General features: G+C 44.0%; 1 protein-coding gene across 1 annotated transcript in view; it reads left to right on the top strand.

Annotated features, from left to right (window-relative positions):
- Nucleotides 1–16,178: 16,178 nt before the first annotated feature.
- Nucleotides 16,179–23,097, top strand: part of LOC106569669 (calmodulin-regulated spectrin-associated protein 2-like) — a 74,685-nt gene continuing 67,766 nt past the window's right edge. The window contains 1 exon segment of the mRNA XM_014141229.2: nt 16,179–17,061. Coding sequence (XP_013996704.2) covers nt 16,923–17,061 — 139 coding nt within the window. The 5' untranslated portion in view covers nt 16,179–16,922.

The raw sequence follows: 23,097 nt of genomic DNA, 5'->3' as shown, positions 1-23,097 counted from the left end.
TCACAGTGCCATCTGTTTTGTCACCAAAGCAAAAATCACTGAAGCTGGAGACTCATATCTCCCTCACTAGCTTTAAGCACCAGCTGTCAGAGCAGCTCACAGATCACTGCACCTGTACATAGCCCATCGGTAAATAGCCCATCCAACTACCTCATCCCCATACTGTATTTATTTATTTATCTTGCTCCTTTGCACCCCAGTATCTCTACTTGCACATTCATCTTCTGCACATCTACCATTCCAGTGTTTAATTGCTATATTGTAATTACTTTGCCACCATGGCCTATTTATTGCCTTACCTCCATTATCCTACCTCATTTGCACACACTGTATATAGACTTTTTTCTACTGTATTATTGACTGTATGTTTGTTTTACTCCATGTTTAACTCTGTGTTGTTGTATGTGTCGAACTGCTTTGCTTTATCTTGGCCAGGTCGCAGTTGTAAATGAGAACTTGTTCTCAACTAGCCTACCTTGTTAAATAAAGGTGACATATAACAATTAAAAATTAAAATAACATGATGCAGCCACCACTATGCTTGAAAATATGGAGAGAGGTACTCAGTAATGTGTTGTATTGGGTTTGCCCGGAACATAACACTTTGTATTAAGGCAAAAAAGTTAATTGCTTTGCCACATTCTTTGCAGTATTCCTTTAGGTGTTCCTAATGTTTGGTGCACTCAGTGTAGATGTACTGAGAGCACAGAAGCCCTCGGATCCTTACCAAGATGGCTACTTCCTGTTGGTTTTCACTCTATTGTAATGGAATGTTTCCCGTCAGGAGGAGACCCAACACAGAGGGGGACCCGGTTAATGCTACTAGTAACCGCCTGATTACATATGCACACACACACACACGCACGCACGCACGCTCGCACGCACACACACACACACACACACACACACACACACACACACACACGCACACATGCACACACGCACACACATATCTGGATTCACAGCAGATGTCTTCTAATTGTGGTGATTATGTTGAACTGAGGGGGGTAGGAAATAGGAATATGTGATGACTTTCCTCTCGCTTTTCAGTGTTCATTCCTTGACATCCTTTGGTTTATGCATCTGCTGTACAACCACATCCAGAGTGCTTGGAGAGAGACCAGAGTGATGGATGGGGAACGGGAATGAGATTTTAAATGTGTGTCGGGGATGGCAGTGACTAACTCCGATCCTGAAGAGCCCTAAAGTACAGGCTTTTGTTTCAGCCCAGCATTAACATACACCTGATTCAAATAACCGTGGTTTAATTTAAAGATCATGCTTAATTGATTACTAAATAATTGTACCATTGTAATGGTTTGGTTTCAGATGGAGCTTTAGCATGTACATTGACTATGCAAATTCAAAGCTTTTTGGATCAAGCACGAAGGTTATGCATCCTGCAGCATGCAACCTCAATTTCAGGTTCTACACTGAATGTTTTTTTGATTGCCAGGCCATTCTAGATAGACATCAGGGAATGAATATCACTCACACCAACAGAGGAATAGTTAGTTAAGATACATCTCAAACTTTCTTTCTCTTCTCAAAATACCGAATAAACTACGGAAACACAAATCAACAATAACTGTTGAGAAACCATTTGATTCATTATGAATTGACCATAGGCAGACTAGAGTGAGACATGGCTGATTCCTCTGGGCATAGAGCCCATCCTGTCACACTGGTGAAACAGCGTCTCTAGATATGAGCAAAAACCATTCCATACCCCATCGCCAAGTGTGTATGTGCGTACAAGTGTGTGGGTGTGTGTTTGTGAATTGGTGTGTCCATGCCCTATCAGGTTTGTGAATTGGTGTGTCCATGCCCTATCAGGTTTGTGAATTGGTGTGTCCATGCCCTATCAGGTTTGTGAATTGGTGTGTCCATGCCCTATCAGGTTTGTGAATTGGTGTGTCCATGCCCTATCTGGTTTGTGAATTGGTGTGTCCATGCCCTATCAGGTTTGTGAATTGGTGTGTCCATGCCCTATCAGGTTTGTGAATTGGTGTGTCCATGCCCTATCTGGTTTGTGAATTGGTGTGTCCATGCCCTATCTGGTTTGTGAATTGGTGTGTCCATGCCCTATCAGGTTTGTGAATTGGTGTGTCCATGCCCTATCTGGTTTGTGAATTGGTGTGTCCATGCCCTATCTGGTTTGTGAATTGGTGTGTCCATGCCCTATCAGGTTTGTGAATTGGTGTGTCCATGCCCTATCAGGTTTGTGAATTGGTGTGTCCATGCCCTATCACCGGAGGGTGTATTATGCATTGTTGTTGGCTTGGCCTACATGCTCATCCAAGCATGGCGTAGTGTGGTACAGAACGCACCTCTTCCCCTCCCATCTCTCTCCAGGCTGCTTCATTTGTGTTTGCTGTTGATTTAATGTTAGTTCGCTGTCACATTGATTCATTATCTGCAGTCCTTTTTTTTGTCTACACTACAATCTAGCTTTAATGGTTTATGGGTTATTTCTAGTTCATTTATAAACACCCGTAAATAAACATTATTAATTAAATTGAAGTGCATTTTTTAACAGTACCTTACATATTATCATACATTTCTTTATATCTCATTCATTGTAAAATAGGGCCCAAACATATAGGATTTCACACTCACCTACTAAGCGTGTGGATTTCTACTGTCCTAACCTGAAATAGTACACATAATGTAACTACTGTAGCAGATCCAATGGTAGATGTAATGTCACTACTGTAGCAGACCCAATGGTAGATGTAATGTAACTACTGTAGCAGACCCAATGGTAGATGTAATGTCACTACTGTAGCAGACCCAATGGTAGATGTAATGTCACTACTGTAGCAGACCCAATGGTAGATGTAATTTAACTACTGTAGCAGACCCAATGGTAGATGTAATGTCACTACTGTAGCAGACCCAATGGTAGATGTAATGTCACTACTGTAGCAGACCCAATGGTAGATGTAATGTCACTACTGTAGCAGACCCAATGGTAGATGTAATGTCACTACTGTAGCAGACCCAATGGTAGATGTAATGTCACTACTGTAGCAGACCCAATGGTAGATGTAATGTCACTACTGTAGCAGACCCAATGGTAGATGTATCACATTTCAGGTAAGACTCGGATGCAGACAATGTCGAATTAACAACAGTTTATTAATCCAACAGGGGCAGGGAAAAGACAGGTCAAGGGCAGGCAGGGATCAGTAATCCAGATAGGTGGGGAAAAGGTACAGGAAGGCAAGCAGGCTCAGGGTCAGGGTAGGCAGAGGTCAGTAATCCAGATAGGTGGGGAGAAGGTACAGGACAGCGGGCAGGCTCAGGGTCAGGGCAGGCAGAAAAGGTCAAAAACTAGAAAACTAGAAAACAGGAACAATCAAGAGACAGGAACGGAGGGAAAAAAGCTGGTAGGCTTGACGAAACAAAACAAACTGGCAACAGACAAACAGAGAACACAAGTATAAATACACAGGTTGATAATAGGGAAGATGGTCGACACCTGGAGGGGGGTGGAGACAATCACAAAGACAGGTGAAACAGATGAGGCTGTGACAAGATGTAATGTCACTAGTAGACCTAATGGTAGATGTAATGTCACTAGCAGACCCAATTTATGTGTAGTAATAAGCCTAAATGACAATTGCACTGCAGTGTTCTGTTTAGAAAGCTGTGTTCTAAGCTATGTGCTGCAATACATGCTTAGAAATCATTCACATTATTTGTTTTGTGTTTCAGTAACAATCAGTTCGTTGTTACAGGAATGAGGCATTTTAGCATTCTGAAATCACTACCTATCGTGTCAAGTTGGCTGGATGTCCTTTGGGTGGTGGACCATTCTTGATACACATGGGAAAATGGTGACATGAAAAACCCAGCAGCTTAGCAGTTCTTGACACAAACCGGTGCACCTGGCACCTACTACCAGGAACCTCTTCAGCGTCTCATCCCGTTAGCGGGATCAAAATCCAGCAAAAAATCATATCGCCAATTAGCATTAAAAAAAAATATATATTTTTTTTTTGTTTGTTTTATAGATACACCTCTCCTGAATCGACCCACGTCGTCCGATTTCAAAAAGGTTTTACAGGAAAAGCAAATCATTAGATTATGTTAGATGAGTCCATCGTAAAAAGCAGCAACATAGCCATTTTCCGACCAACCACTTGCATCACAAATAACCAAAAAACAGCTAAATGCAGCACTAACCTTTTACAAACTTCATCAGATGACACACCTAGGACATCATGTTACTCAATGCATGCATTCTTTTGTTCAATAAAGGTCATATTTATATATAAAAACAGCATTTTACATCGGCGTCTGACGTTGACTAACTATTTTCCCCTCAAATGCGTCCCGGGAAACAGTGCTACAATTCCCTAAATTACTATTCGAAAACGATTTTTTAAATTTATATTGTCAATCTAACATTTATAGATGAATATCTCTTGAGAACACCTGTCATACCAGATTTTAAATTAACTTTACTGGGTAATCACACTTTGCGATAAAAGGAGATGCGATACACAGAAAATGAGCTAATAAACCGAGCTCGGCGCCATCTTGGAACAATCGCATGTCACATCTCATCTTGTATAATATTGTCAATAATCGGGTACCTTTAGTTGTCTTCATCAGAAAGCACTTCCAGGAATCCCAGGTCCACAACAGATGTATTTTCGGTCGAAAAAGTCCATCATTTATGTTCCATTAGCTTTCTGTTGTTAGCGCGTCTGAATGCTGTATCCAAATACTCTGCCGGGCGCGGCACAGCCGTTTCGAAATAAAACATTTTTTTCCCATTTAGGTTCGTTCAAACATGTCAAACGTTGTAAAACATTAATCTTCAGGGCCTGTAACACCTAGAGAGCCAATAAGATTCGACGGGGACGGTTGCAGAGTGTTTTGAAACATTTCCAAAGGTGGGGGTAGACAGCGCCGCCGGCGTCATAATGGTGATGGCCCATCCCCTGTGACCAATTTCCAATGCGTCTCATTCACTGAGTTTCGACTGTACAAGGCTCAAACCACTGTGAAAAGACTGGCGACATCTAGTGGAAGCAATAGGAAGTGCTCATTGAACCATCGTTAACGGTGTGATTAATAGGGAAAGATGAGAAGTCGAGTCCACAATTCAGAATTCCACTTCCTGTTTCAATCGGTCTCGGGGTTTTGACTGCCATATGAGTTCTGTTATACTCACAGACACCATTCAAACAGTTTTAGAAACTTTAGGGTGTTTTCCATCCATATATAATACGTATATGCATGTCCTAGCTTCTGAGTTTGATTAGTAGGCCGTTGAAAATGGGAACGAATTTATTTCAAAATGCGCTGTGGCGCCCCCTATCCTAGGGTATCCTCAAGAGTTAAGGCACTTAAATATTTTGTCTTGCCCATTCACCCTCTGAATGGCACACATACACAATTCATGTCTCAATTGTCTCAAGGCTTAAAAATCCTTCTTTAACCTGTCTCTTCCCTTCATCTACACTGATTGAAGTGGATTTAACAAGTGACATCAATAAAGGATCATATCTTTCACCTGGATTTACCTGGTCAGTTTATCGCATGGAAAGATGAGGTGTTCTTAATGTTTTGTTTACTCAGTGTATATGCGTGCGAATATATGAGCTTGTGTGTGTGTGTGTGTGTGATGGTGTGTGATGGTGTCAGGAGTGAGTGTGTTCAATTCTCTTAGCATATGTGACAAATGGATGACCTGTGAAAGAGTAGGCTCCTCAGTGGCCTGTCTCTCACGCTGCATTCTAAAGAGGCAATTTATCAATCGGACGAGGTCTCAACACTGCTCTCTCTCTCTCTCTCTTTGGTATTTGGTATTTTATTAGGATCCCCATCAGCTGTGGTCCACACAAAACACGAAACATAATACAGAATAACATTGAACAGCTCAAGGACATAACTACAAACATTTACTACATACATCTTCATTTCTTTCTCTCTCTTTCTTTGTATCTCTCTCTATCTTTCTGTGTTTGTATCTTTCTTTCTCTCTATCTGGTGTTGAATGGGGATGAGGCAGAGACTGTAGGAGAGATGGAGAGAGCGAGAGAGACAGATAAAGAAAGAGAACATCCCCCGCTTATACCTCTCTAATCCATAGTGTCTTCCAGAGAAAAGGGCCCCCTTTTCACGTGTCTCTGCGAAGCCTTTTGTGTGTGTGTGTGTGTGTGTGTGTGTGTGTGTGTGTGTGTGTGTGCGTGTGTGTGTGCGTGCGTGCGTGCGTGCGTGGGTGGGTGTGAAATTATAGTTAATGTAATAATAGTGGTATTGTTGCATATTATGATGACCTGTTATAGCCTAAGCTATGATGACTTGTTATAGCCTAAGCTATGATGACCTGTTATAGCCTAAGAAATTATGACCTGTTATAGCCTAAGCTATTATAACCTGTTATAGCCTAAGCTGTAAGGGCTCCAAAAGGATTCTTCGACTTTCCCCATAGGAGAACCCTTCTTGGTTCCAGCTAGAACTCTTATGGGTTCCATGTAGAATCCTCTGGGGAAAGGGTTCTACATGGAATCCTTTCCCCAGACGAGCTAAACTACTTCTATGCTCGCTTCGAGGCAAATGACACTGAAACATGCATGAGAGCATCAGCTGTTCAACAGGCAAGTGTCTTCACTGACATTTTCAACCTCTCCCTGTCCAAGTCTGTAATATCAACATGTTTTAAGCAGACCAACATAGTGCCTGTGCCCAAGAACACAAAGGTAACCTGCCTAAATGACTACCGACCTGTTGCACTCACGTCTGTAGCCATGAAGTGCTTTGAAAGGCTGGTCATGGCTCACATCAACACCATTATCCCAGAAACCCTAGACCCACTCCAATTTGCATACCGCCCCAACAGATCCACAGATGATGCAATCTCTATTGCACTCCACACTGCCCTTTCCCACCTGGACAAAAGGAACACCTATGTGAGAATGCTATTCATTGACTACAGCTCAGCGTTCAAAACCATAGTGCCTTCAAAGCTCATCAATAAGCTAAGGACTAAAGGACCCTAGGACTAAACACCTCCCTTTGCAATTGACAGCCTATAGGGAGGTTGGTCAGAGACCTGGCCATGTGATGCCAGGACAACAACCTCTCCCTCAATGTGATCAAGACAAAGGAGATGATTGTGGACTACAGGAAAAAGAGGACCGAGCACGCCCTCATTCTCATCGACGGGGCTGCAGTGGAGCAGGTTGAGAGCTTCAAGTTCCTTGGTGTCCACATCACCAACAAACTATCATGGTCCAAGCACACCATGACAGTCATGAAGAGGGCACGACAAAACATATTCCCCCTCATGAGACTGAAAATATTTGGTATGGGTCCTCAAATCCTCAAAAGGTTCTACAGCTGCACCATCGAGAGCATCCTGACTGGTTGCATCACTGCCTGGTATGGCAACTGCTCGGCCTCCGACCGCAAGGCACTACAGAGGGTAGTGCGTACGGCCCAGTACATCACTGGGGCCAAGCTTCCTGCCATCCAGGACCTCTATACCATGCAGTGTCAGAGGAAGGCCCTAAAAATTGTCAAAGACTCCAGCCACCCTAGTCATAGACTGTTCTCTCTGCTACCGCATGGCAAGCTGTACCGGAGCACAAGTCTTGGTCCAAAAGACTTCTAAACAGCTTTAACCCCCAAGCCATGAGACTCCTGAACACCTAATAAAATGCCTACCCAGACTATTTGCATTGCCCCCCCACCTCTCCCCCCCTTTTACACCGCTGCTACTCTCTGTTGTTATCATCTATGCATAGTCACTTTAATAACTCTACCTAAATGTACATATTACCTCAACTAACCGTTGCCCCCGCACATTGACTCTGTACTGGTACCCCCCTGTATATAGTCTCGCTATTGTTATTTTACTGCTGCTCTTTAATTACTTGTTAATTTTATTTCTTATTCTTATCTGTATTTTTTTTAACTGCATTGTTGGTTAAGGACTCGTAAACAAGCATTTCACTGTAAGGTCTATTTGTATTCGGAGCATGTGACTAATACAATCTGATTTGATTTGAAAAGGTTTCTACCTGGAACCAAAAGGGTTCTACATGGAAACAAAAAGGGTTCTTCAAAGGGTTCTCCTACGGAGACCGCCGAAGAACCCTTATTGACTGTAGATAGCACCTTTCTTTCTAATAGTGTGCAGTGCTGAAGTGGCTGCAGAAAAGACTGTGAAACTGCAGAAGTGGCTAGAGCTACGGTATTGTGCCCCAGGCTTAAGGCCATCTGACTGAAAGGCTGACTAATATATCTGTTAGCAGAGCGTGTCACTTTGTAATGGGACTGACCCTAATAAAAACTGACCAGTTGGCATTTTATGTAAGGCCGTATTACTGTGAGGAGGATCCTGAAGCTGAAGTCATACTGTAAGTGTGTGTGTGTGTGTGTGTGTGTGTGTGTGTGTGTGTGTGTGTGTGTGTGTGTGTGTGTGTGTGTGTGTGTGTGTGTGTGTGTGTGTGTGTGTGTGAGAGAGAGAGAGAGAGAGAGTGTGTGTGGCTTGGGTCACACTAGCATCCCTATATACTCCCTACAGAGGAGGCTGGTGGGAGTTTCACAGCCTTTTCTGCAGCCATTTCAGTATTGTACTTTGTGCTATCTACAGTCAATAAGGGTTCTTCAGCTGTTTGGGGTTTTAGGCTGGGTTTCTGTAGAATCACTTTGTGACATCTGCTGATGTAAAAAGGGCTTTACAAATACATTTCATTGTAATGTCTGGAATGGAATGGATGGAACCGAGTCAAACAAGTGGTTTCCATATGTTTAATGTGTTTGTGTAGAATCTATTGGTTGCTAAATCCGGAGAAATTACAGACAATAAAAAACTAATGGTCACTAAATCCGTCTAGACGGACCATGTTGAAACGGTCGTCTGGTATGACCTCACCCGTCTGAGCGGTTGGCTGGTATGACCTCACCTGTCTGAGCGGTCGGCTGGTATGACCTCACCCGTCTGAGCGGTTGGGTGGTATGACCTCACCCGTCTGAGCGGTTGGCTGGTATGATCTCAAGAGTCTTAGCGATTGGGTGGTATGACCTCACCTGTCTGAGCGGTTGGCTGGTATGCCCTCACCCGTCTGAGCGGTTGGGTGGTATGACCTCACCTGTCTGAGCGGTTGGCTGGTATGCCCTCACCTGTCTGAGCGGTTGGCTGGTATGCCCTCACCCGTCTGAGCGGTTGGGTGGTATGACCTCACCTGTCTGAGCGGTTGGCTGGTATGCCCTCACCTGTCTGAGCGGTTGGCTGGTATGACCTCACCTGTCTGAGCGGTCGGCTGGTATGACCTCACCCGTCTGAGCGGTTGGGTGGTATGACCTCACCCGTCTGAGCGGTTGGCTGGTATGATCTCAAGAGTCTTAGCGATTGGGTGGTATGACCTCACCTGTCTGAGCGGTTGGCTGGTATGCCCTCACCCGTCTGAGCGGTTGGGTGGTATGACCTCACCTGTCTGAGCGGTTGGCTGGTATGCCCTCACCTGTCTGAGCGGTTGGCTGGTATGACATCACCCGTCTGAGTGGTTGGTTGGTATGACATCACCCGTCTGAGTGGTTGGCTGGTATGATCTCAAGAGTCTGAGCGATTGGCTGGTATGCCCTCACCCGTCTGAGCGGTTGGCTGGTATGCCCTCACCTGTCTGAGCGGTTGGCTGGTATGACATCACCCGTCTGAGCGGTTGGCTGGTATGCCCTCACCCGTCTGAGCGGTTGGCTGGTATGCCCTCACCCGTCTGAGCGGTCGGCTATGAATAACGTCACCCGCTATATACTTATAACTGATTGTTCTGGTTCTGCCCACTATAGTGCTGTCCTGTTAGAACATGATGTTGAGGCCCATCACTGTACTCTTGATAGTCACCACCACACACACACACACACACACACACACACACACACACATGCACGCAGACACAGCTGTTTCCAGTTGAAGACATTTCTATGATTTTGGTAATCTGAATGACTTGGAATCTTATTTTTGTGGTTATTTCAATGCAGGCACAGCGTTCAGACATTCCTCTTACTGTGGACAATAAAAAGTCCTCAGAAACATCTTTTCCCTTCAGACGACGATAACACTCTGACCTGAGAGGGCGGGTGCATTTCCAAGCGCTCTGATTGGTTGGGAATGGCAGGGCTATGATGGGTGAGGGATAACGAAGCTAGGCTGAGCAGCCCAACTAACGAGACTTAAGGGAAACTGAAGGGACTGTAAGGGGGTGTTAGGTAGAGAGGAGAGGAGCAAGACGGCCTTTTTTACAGTTTGACACCGTTCAATTCATTACATTCAGGCCATTAAAATGAGCCCATCCTCCTATAGCTCCTCCCATCAGCCTCCTCTGACTCCGATAAATATAAAGATTTATATGATTTATCTTTGGTGTAAAAAGGTGTACGGTTAAAAAGTACAGAGCCCAAAGGTTAGCACACGCTAAAAACATGCACTAACCACTGTCCCAATGGAATCAAATCTCTATGACGTGGTTAAAGAGTGCTTCAACAAGGACAGTATCCTCACCATATCAAGAGGTGGCAGGTATTCTAGTGGTTAGAGCATTGGGTAGGTAACTGAAAGGTTGCTGGATTGAATCCCTGAGCTGACAATGTAAAAATCGGTCGCTCTGAACAAGACAGTTAACCCACTGTTCCCCGGTAGGCCGTAATTGTAAGTAAGAATTTGTTCTTAACTGACTTGCCTAGTTAAATAAATCAAATGAAGAACAGGAATGTGTACATCTGCCAGAGAGCTGGTGATAGCTCTGTCCTGTGTGACCCAGTAGGCCCACCCCTGGTAAATACAGGCTTGGATGTTTTCTCCATGTTTAAAAATACCCATTGCTGGGTTCTTATATGAGGGGTTAGTTAATATAGCTACTGTAGGGTTGCAGTCCCTCAGGACTCTCTCATTTGGTTCTTGTTAGCAGTTTTCTTCATTTGATTCCATAGAAAGTCTGTCCTATTATTCCATCAAATTGTATCCACATTTCGTCTGCAGTGCATACATCACTCTCTGAAAGTACTTCAGCCAACACAGCACAACACAACATGCATAAACATGTATTTATTTATTTCTTTTTATTTAACCTTTATTTAATTAGGCCAGTCAGTTAAGAACAAATTCTTATTTACAATGACGGCCTACCCCGGCAAAACCCTAACCCAGATGACGCTGGGCCAATTGTGTGCCGCCCTATAGGACTCCCAATCACAGCCGGTTGTGATACAGCCTGGAATTGAACCAGGGTCCGTAGTAACGCCTCTAGCACTAAGATGCAGTGCCTTAGACTGCTGCGCCACTGTGTAAATGCCCCATGTTCAATAGAATACATAATTCCCTTTGGCGTTGTTGAAGCCTTTCGGTCAGTGTTGAGCATTCTGGAACAGATATCCAAACTGGGTTCGGTAGGATCACTGATGTGGAAGTTTTGATGTAATAAGTAGCTAAGGACTGCCATCTACTGGGCATTGAATAAAATTGTTCCATTGAAGTTATTTGCTTTTTGTACCAACACCGACCACTGCGTGGCAATAATTGAACATGTCAGTGTGAGTATTGTGGAAAATCACTGCAAACTGCACAGTCATCCAGGTCACACCACTATCTCATAGACTATGGTGGACAAGCACGATTGAAAAATTTCACTGTAGTACAGAAATTATACACGCAATAAAACCAATAAAATCATATGTGTAGCTGTGTGTGTGTGTGTGTGTGTGTGTGTGTGTGTGTGTGTGTGTGTGTGTAAGGCGTAGGAGGAGCCTTTATGGGAAAGCACAGTAAATTACTTCCATTTGAGTCAGAGGGGAGCAATAGAGAGAGAGAGAGAAAGAGAGAGAGAGAGAGAAAGAGAGAGAGAGAGCGAGAGAGAGAGAGAGAGATGGGGCTCGAGTTTTCTCTGGATAAAAGGCGGTGTGACGGGTCTTAAAAGGGAGAGGGCGGTGCATTCATTACCAAGCAGCCGCTGGGGTAGATATGCCACAGTATGGATGGCCAGAGACCCCACTCCTTCCTGTCTGACTCTGACATGCCTTATTGTCTGAGCTCTGTCATCACCCCACATTGTAGAATAGTAGTGAAGACATCAAAACTATGAAATAACACGTGGAATCATGTAGTAACTAAAAAAGTGTTAAACAAATCAAAATATATTTTATATTTGAGATTCTTCAAAGTAGCCACCCCTTGCCTTGATGAAGGTTTGCACACGCTTGGCATTCTCTCAACCAGCTTCATGAGGTAGTCACCTGGAATGCATTTCAATTAACAGGTGTGCCTTGTTAAAAGCTAATTTGTGGAATTCCTTTCCTTCTTAAAACCTGTTTGGGATAGGGGGCAGTATTTCCACGGCCGGATAAAAAACATACCTGATTTAATCTGGTTACTACTCCTTCCCAGAAACTAGAAAATGCATATAATTAGTAGATTTGGATAGAACACACTCTAAAGTTTCTAAAACTGCTTGAATGGTGTCTGTGAGTATAACAGAACTCATATGGCAGGCCAAAACCTGAGAAGATTCCATACAGGAAGTGCCCTGTCTGACAATTTGTTCTCCTTCTGTGGCATCTCTATTGAAAATACAGCATCTGTGCTGTAATGTGACATTTTCTAAGGCTTCCATTGGCTCTCAGAAGGCGCCAGAAAGTGTAATGGGGGGTCTGCAGTCTCTGGGCGAAAAACAGCAGGAGTTTTTGTGAGTGGTCAGGCAGGGAACAGTGACACTGGAGATGCGCGTCCACGAGACGACTCCATTTTTTTCTTTTAGCCTTTGAATGAATACAACGTCGCCCGGTTGGAATATTATCGCTATTTTACGAGAAAAACAGCGTTTGACATGCTTCGAAGTACGGTAATGGAATATTTAGAAATCTTTTGTCATGAAATGCACTCGCGCGTCACCCTTCGGATAGTGACTTGAACGCACAAACAAAACGGAGGTATTTGAATATAACTATGTATTATTTGGAAACAAAACAACATTTGTTGTTGAAGTAGAAGTCCTGGGAGTGCATTCTGATGAAGAACAGCAAAGGTAATCCAATTTTTCTTATAGTAAATCTGAGTTTGGTGAGGGCCAAACTTGGTGGGTGTCAAATTAGCTAGCCATGATGGCCGGGCTATGTACTCAGAATATTACAAAATATGATTTCGCCGAAAAGCTATTTTAAAATCTGACACCGCGATTGCATAAAGGAGTTCTGTATCTATAATTCTTAAAATAATTGTTATGTTTTTTGTCAACGTTTATCATGAGTAATTTAGTAAATTCACCGGAAGTTTGCGGTGGGTATGCTAGTTCTGAACATCACATGCTAATGTAAAAAGCTGTTTTTTGATATAAATATGAACTTGATTGAACAAAACATGCATGTATTGTATAACATAATGTCCTAGGAGTGTCATCTGATGAAGATCGTCAAAGGTTAGTGCTGCATTTAGCTGTGTTTTTGGTTTTTGTGACATATATGCTTGCTTTGAAAATGGCTGTGTGATTATTTTTGGCAGGGTACTCTCCTGACATAATCTAATGTTTTGCTTTCGCTGTAAAGCCTTTTTGAAATCGGACAATGTGGTTAGATTAACGAGAGTCTTGTCTTTAAAATGGTGTAAAATAGTCATATGTTTGAGAAATTGAAGTTATAGCATTTTTGAGGTATTTGTATTTCGCGCGACGCTCTACCATTGGATATTGGTGAGGCGTTCCCTAACAGGTTTTAATGCGTTTGAGGCAATCAGTTGTGTTGTGACCAGGTAGGGGTGGTATACAGAAGATAGCCCTATTTGGTAAAAGACCAAGTCCATATTATGGCAAGAACAGCTCAAATAATCTAAGAGAAACGACAGTCCATCATTACTTTAAGACATGAAGGTCAGTCAATCCGGAACATTTCAAGAACTTTGAAAGTTTCTTCAAGTGCAGCCGCAAAAACCATCAAGTGCTATGATGAAACTGGCTCTCATGAGGACTGCCACAGGGAAGGAAGTGTCACGTCCTGGCCAGTATAAGGGTTAATTGGTAGTGTAGTTTGGTCAGGACGTGGCGGAGGGTATTTGTTTTATGTGGTTCGGGGTGGTGTTTTGGAAAAAGGGGTGTTTGATTTAGTATTTCCGGGTTTTTGGGTTATGATCTTTGTTTACGTATTTCCATGTTTATCTAGTTAGTTGTATGTCTATGTTTGGTTAATTGGGGTGGACTTCCAATTGAAGGCAGCTGTGTGGTGTTGCCTTTGATTGGAAGTCCTATATTAGTTGGGTGTGTTTGTTTGTTTAATTGTGGGAGATTGTTCTGTGTTTAGCCTTGTCCCTTGCCAGACTGTCGGTATATCGTTCGTTCACTTGTTTTGTTATTTTTGCACGTTCATTTTGGGAAGTTAATAAATGTTCAAAATGAACAATCACAGTCCTGCTGCATTTTGGTCCTCCTTCACCGACGATAACCGTGACAGGAAGACCCAGAGTTACCTCTATTGCAGAGGATAAGTTCATTAGAGTTACCAGCCTCAGAAATTGCAGCCCAAATAAATGCTTCACAAAGTTCAAGTAACAACATCAACTGTTCAGAGGAGATTGCGTGAATCAGGCATTCATGGTCGAATTGGTGCAAAGAAACCACTACTAAAGGACACCAATAAGAAGAAGAGACTTGCTTGGGCCAAGAAACACGAGCAATGGACATTAGACCGGTGGAAATCTGTTGGGATGAGTTGGACTGCAGAGTGAAGGAAAAGCAGCCAACAAGTGCTCAGCATATGTGGGAACTCCTTCAAGACTGTTAGAAAAGCATTCCAGGTGAAGCTGGTAGAGAGAATGCCAAGAGCGTGCAAAGTTGTCATCAAGGCAAAGGGTGGCTACTTTGAAGAATCTAAAATCTAAAATAAATTTTGGTTTGTGTAACACTTTTTTGGTTACTACTACTTTTTTGGTTACTACTACTGATTCCATATGTGTTTTTCATAGTTTTGATGTCTTCACTGTTATTCTACAATGTAGAAAATTGTCAAAATAAAGAAAAACCCTTGAATGAGTAGGTGTGTCCAAACTTTTGACTGGTACTGTATATAGGGCAGCAGCCTCTAAAGCTACTCAGTAGGAGTGCCTAAACTTTTGACTGGTACTGTATATAGGGCAGCAGCCTCTAAAGCTACTCAGTAGGAGTGCTGATCTAGCATCCATTTGGTCTTTTAGATCATAATGAATAAGATTATATGGACTTGATCCCAGATCAGCACTTCTACTCTGAGACGCTTTATTCATAATAATAATAATAGTAATGATTGTCTTAACTCGGTCTTCACCCCAAAGCTTCTCTGTCCTAAACCCAAACCACTGATTTAGGATCAGAACACCTCATCCCTGGTCCCATGTGGCTCACTTGGTAGAGCATGGACCTTGCAACATTGAGACTGTAGGTTTGATTTCTGGGGCCACCCATATGTAAAATATATGCATGCATGAGATTAGGCCTACTGGAACTCTAAGTGCAGAGAAAATGTGTGTTGTGGGAATTGCATACTCTATACCAGGGATCATCAACTTGAGTCAGCTGCAGGGTGATTTTTTTCTTGGGTGTGGGGGCCGGAACATAATTACAAATAATTAGTAATCTGCAAATTGATCGCAAGAAGCCCAAGCAGATATGTTTGACTAAAACAATCATTTCAAACCTTGCTTACATTTGTATACTTCCTGGCGCTGACGGAAACATGGGGGAGGGTTAGAAGGATTCCTTTATCCTATCCCAGGTATTCCTTAAAGAGGTGGGGTTTCAGGTGTCTCCGGAAGGTGGTGATTGACTCCGCTGTCCTGGCGTCGTGAGGGAGCTTGTTCCACCATTGGGGTGCCAGAGCAGCGAACAGTTTTGACTGAGCTGAGCGGGAACTGTGCTTCCGCAGAGGTAGGGAGGCGAGCAGGCCAGAGGTGGATGAACGCAGTGCCCTTCTTTGGGTGTAGGGACTGATCAGAGCCTGAAGGTACGGAGGTGACGTTCCCCTCACAGCTCCGTAGGCAAGCACCATGGTCTTGTAGCAGATGCGAGCTTCAACTGGAAGCCAGTGGAGTGTGCGGAGGAGCGGGGTGACGTGAGAGAACTTGGGAAGGTTGAACACCAGACGGGCTGTGGATCACGTATCTATTATGCGTGGGAATACTTGTGAACAGATTTCTTAAAATTAAAATCACTTGGAGCTGATTTCCTGGTGTTTTTACAGTCTTTTATGCAAAAGTATTTTGTTGTTGTTGTTGCTCAGAACACGTTGGGGGCCAAATATAGCCAGTTGGGGAACCCTGCTCTGTACACTGTATCCAGCAGTGGCTGTGGAACGTCTGGTGGGCCGCGCAGGCGCACTAGGGAGATCGCCTTTGAGTCCAGTGCGGCAGGAAAAGCCAGGGGAGACGTCGTGGAGATTGAGGGTTAGGAGAGCAAAACAGTTATAAAGGGGAAAAAATGACAATTGGTTCCGTTTACTTATAACACCATCCTCAAAATATGAATTTAGCTATTCCTGTAAATAGAAGTCGGGTAAATGGGCGAGCGGTTTCGTGATAGCCTCCAGTAGACTAACGTTTCGTCTGTGCTTGCTTGGCAAACTGAAGATAATGTCAGGGAATGGCTGAAAATCCCTAAACTAGTCTACTGCAGTTGCCTGGCTGGAATCCTCTTCTCGTACTGAGAATATCGGACACATGGAAATAAAAACGGTTAGCTTGTAACCGTGGGAAGGATCCACAACACATCTGGGTGTGAGGAATTCCAGTCGGTCGTCGTTTCGGAAACGCATTCGAAGTTTGAACGTAAAGAGACATTTTGCTGCATCGAATTCCTTTTCACGGGATGTCATCTGCCGCCGACAGAATTCCACTAGTTAACTGACCGTCTGCTTCTCGGTAACGGAGGCCGAGCTAGCCAGGCGTGAAGATGGGTGATGCGGCACATACCAAGGGGTTGAGACGAACCTTTATCGTCCCCTCGATCAAGGCGTTTGATCACTATGATTTCACAAGGGCTAAAATATCCTGTAGCTTCACATGGCTTGTGGCCAAAGCCTTTGGCTCAGGTAGGTGGCGCCTTTTGTTGTCTTCGCAATATTGGTGTGGAAATGTGTAACATTTTATGTAAAATGTTGACAAATTGTGTCAGTGTGCACATCATCATAATAGGGCCAATCATCTTTGATAACCGCGACATTTCTGAGGGGCCTAAAGAGCATCTATTATCCGTGTTAAGAATGTGTTATTCGGCTCCAAGGTCCTTGATGAAACATCATCTAGACTTCACCACGCGCGAATGCGACAATGAAACACTCTAATTAGTCATTGCATTAGTCACATCTGGGCGCTCTAATTGACATTCTGTCTGGGGAGAAGCGCACGTGTGGGATGACTAACTGTTGCCTTTTCTGTTCTCAACATGGCAGAGGGCGTTGTTGTTTACCTACCCTCTCCCATCTGCATGGATGTCTGTGACATTTGATTGATTAGCTATTGCAGCTGGTTCCTGATGTTCACAGCAATGGCCCCATGCCCTACAGGTTGTTGGACCATCTGAACAGTATTAGAAAGATCATTCCATGTGATTTGACCATTGACACAGTTGTCACTTCACTGGGTGATCTACACCGTTAAGATCAGAATCTATTCTAAACATTCAGAGGAACATTTCCAGTTGTTTCTGGATGAGAGACAGCACTTCCGCTATATTAAAGGCTTTCTATGGGGCCTCCAGTGTGGCTGGGGAAAGCCTTGGTCTGCAGACTGTAGCCAGAGCAGACCTAAAACGTCAAATTCCAACTGGCTAGCTCAGTGGCTCTGGGGTTGGTTGGAGGGTGACTGACTCCAGCTCTCTAATGGATGTTTTTAACTGGCCTACACTGTAACGACCATCCACTAAGCCAGCTGAACATGACTAGAAAGCTCCTCCTTTAGTTTCCAGCATGATGTTTGTAAACTAAGCTTTTGTCATGTGTATAAATTGGTGGAAAACCCTCACTCGAAGCACATGGGGTTAACTGCAGGCCTCACCTCATTACTCCTAGAGAACTACATGCTCTTAGCATAGCAGGACTGGGCAGATTTTCTTTCTTCCTGTCCCTTCCGGTGACACATATTACTGCTCCCTTCCTGCACCAATACAGAGAACTGTGGCCCAATTCATCAATCCAGTCTTCACACACAGCCATGTTTGACCTAGTTACTACGGCTGTGACAGTAGTTTGACCCACAAAATGATGAAAATGTGCATGTACGTACACTGACAGAAAATGCTGAAAACGTGCATGTACGTACACTGACACACTCACAAAATGTTTTCCTCTATTATGACTGATTCCACAGGCATCTGTGGTTGATGCTCTCCTGTGTGGCACTGGATCATTGTGTGTGTGTGTGTGTGTGTGTGTGTGTGTGTGTGTGTGTGTGTGTGTGTGTGTGTGTGTGTGTGTGTGTGTGTGTGTGTGTGTGTGTGTGTGTGTGTGCACAAATGCTTTGCGAGCAGCTGTTCTAGAATGTGCTCTACACAGACAGTCCTCTCCTGTCTCTGTAACATCTGTGGTGTGTTGGCATTGTGGAGACCCAGTCGGTGACAACATTTGTCTCCATTACAACACAGGGGCCTCCCGGTGGGATCCTTGGGATGCCCCTACCCTAAACCCTGAACGTTAACCAACATTAGTCTCATCTTGTGTGAACTTATTAGCCACAATCAATGTGAGTGACAACAGCTCGGATCGCTTCGTTGGTCTGACTACATGGATGTTCGTACTGCATTGGAGAATAAGTAGTCTGACGTTAGTTTACATAGTGAGCAACTGAACAAAATGTTACCTTTTGAAAACCACTGCTAAAATACATCTAGTTATTTCGTAACGTTGTAGTCCAGTGCTTTGAATCAGACATTGTGAATTGCTGCTATAAGCTACAAGTTTGTAAGAATGCAATAACTGCATAGTAACAGAAAAGTAATGTTGCTGACAGCATGTTTTAATGTTCCCTCGCTGTGCTGTGCTCCAATTGGATGACTTCCTATGGTCGGCATAGTAAGGGTGGATATTCCAGGTCCCGTGTTTGGACTTCCTGTGACGCTCCTTCCTGTGTACTTCCTGTTTGATTGGTTTTCCTTGACACGGAAGCTTTTGATGAACTGGTGGAAAACTAAATCCTGCTCACTCTGTAAAGGGTGATCTGCACTCCACACTGTTACAAATAAGCCTGCTTATTGGTCTAATAGAACCTTTCTGATGGCCATATCTTTTTCATTGAACCTTTATTTAACTAGGCAAGTCAGTTAAGAACAAATATGAACTGAGCCCTATAACCCCTGTTTGGTTATTCTTTCTAGCAGCACTTGTATGGCTGATGTTAGCAAGACTGTGTTAACATTGTAAAGCCTAATGTTCCATCCACTTAAAGGTGTGTAGTATTGTTGCTGCTCTAGGAGGCCTAGAGGGAAGAAGTCAGAGAGCTGGCAGTGTGGTGACAGGACAACAAACTCTCCCTCAACGTCAGCAAGACAAAGGAGCTGATCGTGGACTACACATCTGTAGTGGAGCAGGTTGAGAACTTCAAGTTCCTCGGTGTCCACATCACTAAGGATCTATCATGTTCTAAACACAGCAACACAGTCGTGAAGAGGGAACGACAGCACCTCTTCCCCCACAAGACGAAAATATTTGGCATGGGCCCTCAGATCCTCAAAAAGTTCTACAGCTGCACCATTGAGAGCATCTTGACTGGCTGCATCACCGCCTGGTATGGCAACTGTTTGGCATCTTACCATAGGCACAACAGAGGGTAGTGCGTTGGGCCCAGTAAATCACTGGGGCCGAGCTCCCTGCCATCCAGGACCTCTATACCAGGCGGTGTCAGAGGAAGGCCCTAAAGATTGTCAGACTCCAGCCACCCTAGTCATACACAGTCCTCTCTGCTACCGCACAACAAGCTGTACCAGAGAACCAAGTCTGAGACCAAAAGGCTCCTGAACAACTTCTACCCCCGAGCTATAAGACAGCTGAACAGTTCATCAAATGGCTCTGTGCACACTCACTGGACTCTACCCCCACACACACGCATACTATACTGACACTCCAACATACACACACACTACATATGCTCACACACACCAAACACACAAACACATGCATATTGACGCCACACACAAATTCACATATAGACACACTTTCTCACTCTTCACATACGCTGCTGCTACTCTGTTTATTGTCTGTCCTTATTGCCTAGTCACTTCTACCCCTACCTACATGTACATATTACCTCAACTACCTCGTGCCCCTGCACATTGACTTGATACCGGTACTCCTTGTATATAGCCTCATTATTGTTATTTTATTGTGTTACTATTTCCTTTTTTGCAAATGTTTCGTACTTTTTAACTTTGTATTGTTGGGAAAGGGCTCGTAAGTAAGCATTTCAAGGTAAAGTCTAGACCTGTTGTATTCTGTGCATGTGACAATTAAAATGAGATTTGATTTGAGGTCATAGGAGCTTTTGTCCATCTTCTCAAGGGTTATGAGGTGGTTTTAAAGTGGGGACAGTTGGGGGACTTTATATTGGGGACAGACAGTTGTTGTTGTGACTAGATGCTGAAGTGGCTAGGTCTGGCTGTTGAGTGGTAAATGCCTGTTATTGTCTGAAATAGCCCCCTTCATCTCTCTGGGTGGGAACACACTAAAGATTTGGTTTTCCTCTGACCCCCCCAACCCTCTGAAGAATGGGTATTACTAAGTGGATGTATAGATGTAGGAACTTAATTTGAGCCAGTTTGCTACAGCAGGAAATGAATCCTGCAGCGACAGGACATTTTAAATATTATGTGGATTATTAATGGACATTTTAATGTGAAAATTAGAAACTTTAGAAGCCTTTTTAACCTTGAATACACTACAAGTTGTAGTGCCTGCTGTGCAGGAAAATTCAACAATAAAATAGTGATCAAATTAAGATCCTACATCTGTTGGGGCGAAGAGAGTCCTCACTTAGCCATGTACCCTCCTCCACCTCTGTATGAATTAATCAAAGGATACGCCTTACCAATCTATGGGCTACTATTGACCATTCTATTGACCATTTATATAGGTCGTTATCAATAAAACATCACAATATCAATCAATCAAATTGATTTATAAAGCCCTTTTAAGGTGCAGAGCGTTTGATTTGTCTGCCTGGGGGCAAGGAGACCTGCAGCTCCACTAAAACTATTTGATTGTAATATCGTCACCTCTTGAAGCGCATTGTCAGAACTACACATTTCTGATTATTCCATGAAAAACAGTTGCGCACATTGAGCTCTATCATCAGAGTTCTAGACCTACAGCAAGTAACTGCATGCTTTTCATGACCAGTAAACCTGATCACCTCAATTCAGATACATCAGGGTAGCCTCACAATATCTCTCCATATTGGCCACCATTAATTGTATATTTGAGTGATATAAAGTGAACTATACCTGACAGGTATGAGTAGTTTAGGTTAAATTCCCATCCTTTGTGGGGTCTGCCTGTCATGCAGCAGAAGGGCGTATTTGCCAATGTAACATTACTGTTGGCTGATAATGTAACATTACTGTTGGCTGATAATGTTGACTTTGCAAGCTACTAGTAGAAATGTTTCGTATTTTGTAGGGGGTAGATCAGCTTTAATATTGCATATAGATTGTAGCCTTCATCAATGTCGTTGTCTGCATCATTTCCAATCCCCTATATATACTGCTCAAAAAATAAAGGGAACACTTAAACAACACATCCTAGATCTGAATGAAAGAAATAATCTTATTAAATACTTTTTTCTTTACATAGTTGAATGTGCTGACAACAAAATCACACAAAAATAATCAATGGAAATCCAATTTATCAACCCATGGAGGTCTGGATTTGGAGTTACACTCAAAATTAAAGTGGAAAACCACACTACAGGCTGATCCAACTTTGATGTAATGTCTTAAAACAAGTCAAAATGAGGCTCAGTAGTGTGTGTGGCCTCCACGTGCCTGTATGATCTCCCTACAACGCCTGGGCATGCTCCTGATGAGGTGGCGGATGGTCTCCTGAGGGATCTCCTCCCAGATCTGGACTAAAGCATCCGCCAACTCCTGGACAGTCTGTGGTTCAACGTGGCGTTGGTGGATGGAGCGAGACATGATGTCCCAGATGTGCTCAATTGGATTCAGGTCTGGGGAACGGGCGGGCCAGTCCATAGCATCAATGCCTTCCTCTTGCAGGAACCGCTGACACACTCCAGCCACATGAGGTCTAGCATTGTCTTGCATTAGGAGGAACCCAGGGCCAACCACACCAGCATATGGTCTCACAAGGGGTCTGAGGATCTCATCTCGGTACCTAATGGCAGTCAGGCTACCTCTGGCGAGCACATGGAGGGCTGTGCGGCCCCCCAAAGAAATGCCACCCCACACCATGACTGACCCACCGCCAAACTGGTCATGCTGGAGGATGTTGCAGGCAGCAGAACGTTCTCCACGGCGTCTCCAGACTCTCACGTCTGTCACATGTGCTCAGTGTGAACCTGCTTTCATCTGTGAAGAGCACAGGGCGCCAGTGGCGAATTTGCCAATCTTGGTGTTCTCTGGCAAATGCCAAACGTCCTGCACGGTGTTGGGCTGTAAGCACAACCCCCACCTGTGGACGTCGGGCCCTCATACCACCCTCATGGAGTCTGTTTCTGACCGTTTGAGCAGACACATGCACATTTGTGGCCTGCTGGAGGTCATTTTGCAGGGCTCTGGCAGTGCTCCTCCTGCTCCTCCTTGCACAAAGGCGGAGGTAGCGGTCCTGCTGCTGGGTTGTTGTCCTCCTACGGCCTCCTCCACATCTCCTGATGTACTGGCCTGTCTCCTGGTAGCACCTCCATGCTATGGACACTACGCTGACAGACACAGCAAACCTTCTTGCCACAGCTCGCATTGATGTGCCATCCTGGATGAGCTGCACTACCTGAGCCACTTGTGTGGGTTGTAGACTCCGTCTCATGCTACCACTAGAGTGAAAGCACCGCCAGCATTCAAAATAGACCAAAACATCAGCCAGGAAGCATAGGAACTGAGAAGTGGTCTGTGGTCCCCACCTGCA

This window comes from Salmo salar, chromosome ssa14 (genome assembly GCF_905237065.1).
Source record: "Salmo salar chromosome ssa14, Ssal_v3.1, whole genome shotgun sequence".
Taxonomy (NCBI): Eukaryota; Metazoa; Chordata; class Actinopteri; order Salmoniformes; family Salmonidae; genus Salmo; species Salmo salar.
This window is presented reverse-complemented; position numbering and strand designations above follow the sequence as displayed.